The 3,752-nt window shown below is 42.7% G+C and overlaps 1 protein-coding gene across 1 annotated transcript in view; it reads left to right on the forward strand.

Annotated features, from left to right (window-relative positions):
* EOMES (eomesodermin) overlaps positions 1-2,283 on the forward strand; it is a gene marked incomplete at its 5' end in the record, with an annotated part of 2,670 nt that extends 387 nt beyond the window's left edge. Inside the window, 4 exons of the mRNA XM_009876041.1 lie at positions 19-140; positions 569-727; positions 818-879; positions 1,545-2,283. Of these exons, the coding sequence (XP_009874343.1) occupies positions 19-140; positions 569-727; positions 818-879; positions 1,545-2,283 (1,082 nt within the window). The remainder of the gene's footprint in view (positions 1-18; positions 141-568; positions 728-817; positions 880-1,544) is intronic.
* Between the last annotated feature and the right edge of the window lie 1,469 nt (positions 2,284-3,752).

A 3,752-nucleotide genomic window follows, 5' to 3' on the forward strand; every position in this document is an offset into this window, starting at 1 on the left:
CTTCTCTTCCCTCCCCAGGCAACAAGGTGTATGTGCACCCCGAGTCTCCCAACACCGGGGCTCACTGGATGAGGCAGGAGATTTCTTTTGGGAAGCTGAAGTTAACGAACAATAAAGGCGCCAACAACAACAACGCTCAGGTAAGTGTGCGTGTGGGGAAAAAGGCAGGTTTGAAGAGGCTTTTAGTGGCTCAGACAGGGGAGCTCTGGATTTTCGGGGCTTTACAGCATTTAAAGGAGCTGCTAGATTGCAGATTTTTTTCTTGAACTGAATCTTAGATCTTGTTTTCTTTGGTTCTCCTTGTGATGACAACTAGAAATGGTGGAAATAGAAAGGTGAATTTCTTTCGGTTTAGCCAACACATCCATCTCCAGAGTTGTTCAAAAAGTGGTAGTGTAGCTGATAGCTCTTGATTTCCTGTATTTAGAGATTTTGGTGTATTAGTAACCTAGTGAAGCAGGGCTATAAGCTGTGAATCATCTGTTAACAGTTAAAGTTGCTTTTTTTTTTTTTTTTAAGGTTAGATGTAGTTTGTCTAAAGATCTCTTCTTCCATGGTTCCTTTTTAGATGATAGTACTGCAATCTCTACACAAGTACCAGCCTCGGCTTCACATTGTGGAAGTGACTGAAGACGGTGTTGAAGATCTGAATGATTCCTCCAAGACGCAAACGTTTATTTTCCCTGAAACGCAGTTCATAGCAGTTACAGCGTATCAAAACACTGATGTAAGTATGGGTGTATAAAATGACAATTAAGAAGAAAATTTTCTTGCTGGTAGAGCATCTCACCTTACTCTATTCTGCTTTCGTTTTTAGATTACCCAGCTCAAAATTGACCATAATCCTTTTGCAAAAGGCTTCAGAGACAACTATGACTCGTAAGTACACTTTTGTCTTCTTGCAGCTCTTTCTGTTTGGGAGGAATGATTCTGGCCTGAAATGAGTGTGGAAGAGTTGCTACTTCAGTTACTTGAAAGTCGTAATACTAGCATTTTTTTGTTTGAAGACATTAGGTGTCTGATGAGAAACATTAAATATACCATGTTGTCTTGATGACCTGTCTTTCAGCAGGCTTCTGGGCTTTGGTACGGGCAGAACCTAGCTGGCCTGCGGACTGACAGTGTCACATTGTATATCTCCATGGAGCAGGAAGCTTCTTCAAGTTGTCAGCAGCAGACTTGCCTAATGTTTACTTTCTAGCATCAAATGGCCTTTGAGAAACTGGAGTTGTGTGTGTGTGTGTGTGTGTATATATATGTATATATAAAAGCATGGTTTCTGGGACAAAAGTGTTGCACCTCATTTAAAATGGGTTGGTTAGCAGAGAACAGTGCACACTTGTAGCGGTAATACTAGCAATTTTCTACAGGTTTAGAAAAACCAAACAATTCCTAAGCCAGACAAAAAATGAGTAGTTATCCATTTAAACCTCATTGTGATTCTAATTAAAAAATAATTCAGTTTCTTCCTGTTTTGTGTTTTTATGTTGTCTGACTATCATATTGTGAAGAACAGTACTCAGTGTTTCTCTTTTATGTTGTAGCATGTACACAGCTTCAGAAAATGACAGATTAACTCCATCTCCCACGGATTCTCCTAGATCCCACCAGATTGTCCCTGGTGCCCGATACAGTGTGCAACCGTTCTTCCAAGAACAGTTTGTCAACAACCTGCCCCCAGCCAGGTTTTACAACGGTGAGAGAACCGTCCCCCAGTCAAATGGCTTGCTCTCCCCGCAGCAGAGCGAAGAGGTTGCCAGCCCTCCTCAGCGGTGGTTTGTTACACCTGTACAGCAGCCCAGTGCCAACAAATTGGACATGAACTCCTATGAGACAGAATATTCTCCTAGCACCTTGCTCCCTTACAGCATTAAATCCCTCCCCCTTCAGACATCCCATGCTCTGGGCTACTATCCCGACCCAACATTTCCATCCATGGCAGGCTGGGGGAGCAGAGGCTCTTACCAGCGAAAAATGACAACAGGATTACCTTGGAGCTCCAGAACAAGTCCTCCAGGTTTCTCTGAAGACCAGCTTCCCAAAGAGAAGGTGAAAGAAGAAATTGGCTCATCCTGGATAGAGACTCCACCTTCCATAAAGTCTCTAGATTCAAACGATTCTGGGGTCTACACGGGTGCTTGTAAGAGAAGACGGCTTTCCCCTAGCACTTCCAGCAATGAAAATTCCCCAACTATGAAATGTGAGGACATTAGTAGTGCTGAGGACTATAACAAAGACACTTCAAAAGGCATGGGTTACTATGCATTCTATACTAGTTCTTAAAGCATACTTTTTTTTTAATTGGCTAATATTTTTTTTCAGGGTGGCCTTGGGTTTTTTTGCATTACAGTTGCAAAAAAAAAAAAGACTCTTGCCTTCCACCTTGAATTGTTGTGTGCAATTCTATAGAAGGTGCCAAAGCTTTTAGACTGTTGCAGGTAATGAAGTAGGGGAAAGCAAGCTGATAGAATTCTTCTGCTCTCTTAGAAGGAACTGCATGTGGAAGCTGTAAGCAGGAGCCTAGGATTTTACAGTGTGGCATATTTATTGGAGACACTAAAGTGTACAGTTTGGCTTGGCTCAGAGGCCTGATCAAATCTATGCACTCCTGAGCAAGAAAATAGAGGAGTAGGATCCCAAATTCAGGTTTTTTTTCCTTGTCTGCCCCTCTGATAAAAGGGGGCTGGGTTTTGGGGAGCTGCACAAATGCTATGTTCTGCTTTTAGACTGAGCTGGCTTCTTTAACCCTTGTCTGCAGCACAGTTGGCTGAGTTGGTTATTGCTCAGCCAAGGCTTTCTTTGGCACAGGATTGCCAAAATAAGGCCAGCTTGCCAGGCAGGATTTTGACTTGAAGGTCTTGTTGCTGGTGATGGGGTTGCAATGACCAAATCTGACTTTTCTTAGTTTAGAACTTGCATTATATAAAAAAAAAAATACTTCCCAAAAGCCTAACCTTTATTGAGGTGGCCAAAAACAAAGTGTATTTTGTCTAGGTACACTGTAGAATATTGTGGAATAATGTGTAAGTAGTAGACTTATAGCTGTTCAGTCAGAAGGACCTCCGGTGGTGCTTTGAAGTTCAAATGGATTTTTTTGTTGTTGTTGTTTTGTTAATCCAATTTAGCATATGGAGCATTGTGGAAAAACATGAACAGACTTCTATTTACATGTGTGTAAAGTGACTTTCAGCTTCCCTGTGCAAACTGGGAGTGATGTAACTTACCCACTCTTCTTGCCTATAGTTTCAGCTGTTTTAAACTGACCAGCCCTAGAGCACTGGCATACAAACTCCTCCCAATGAAACTTGGTTCTGTTTTTTTTTGTATGTAAATAGTAGCAATTTTTAATAAATGTCGTGGTGCCAGGCATAAGACTGGGGGTGACTCTGCTTCTTCTTTGTCTCTATCAGATATCCTAGCTGGGAGAAGGAGTCTGATGTTTGGGGGGCAAGTTGTCTCTAAATCCAGCCATCCCTTTGTGCGGTTTCTCCTTGCTGCTTTATCCCTTTGAACGGTGCTCGTCTGAATGCTGCTAGCTCTTCTCTCTTGTGGGCTTCTTAAAATCTTCTCATGGTTTGTCACAGTTCTCCTGTGTATCCCTCTAGGCTTCAAGCCCTCGGCTCGGTTCAGAAAAATCTGAGGGTGCCCCTTTTTCTCCTCTCTAACCTATCAAGAGGCGAGGTGTGAGTTCAGTCCCTGTCCCGGGGAGTCACTTGTGGGCTTGGTTCGCTCCTCCAGCAGCTGCGGGACCA

Source organism: Apaloderma vittatum, unplaced genomic scaffold, assembly GCF_000703405.1.
Source record: "Apaloderma vittatum isolate BGI_N311 unplaced genomic scaffold, ASM70340v1 scaffold21679, whole genome shotgun sequence".
NCBI lineage: Eukaryota > Metazoa > Chordata > Aves > Trogoniformes > Trogonidae > Apaloderma > Apaloderma vittatum.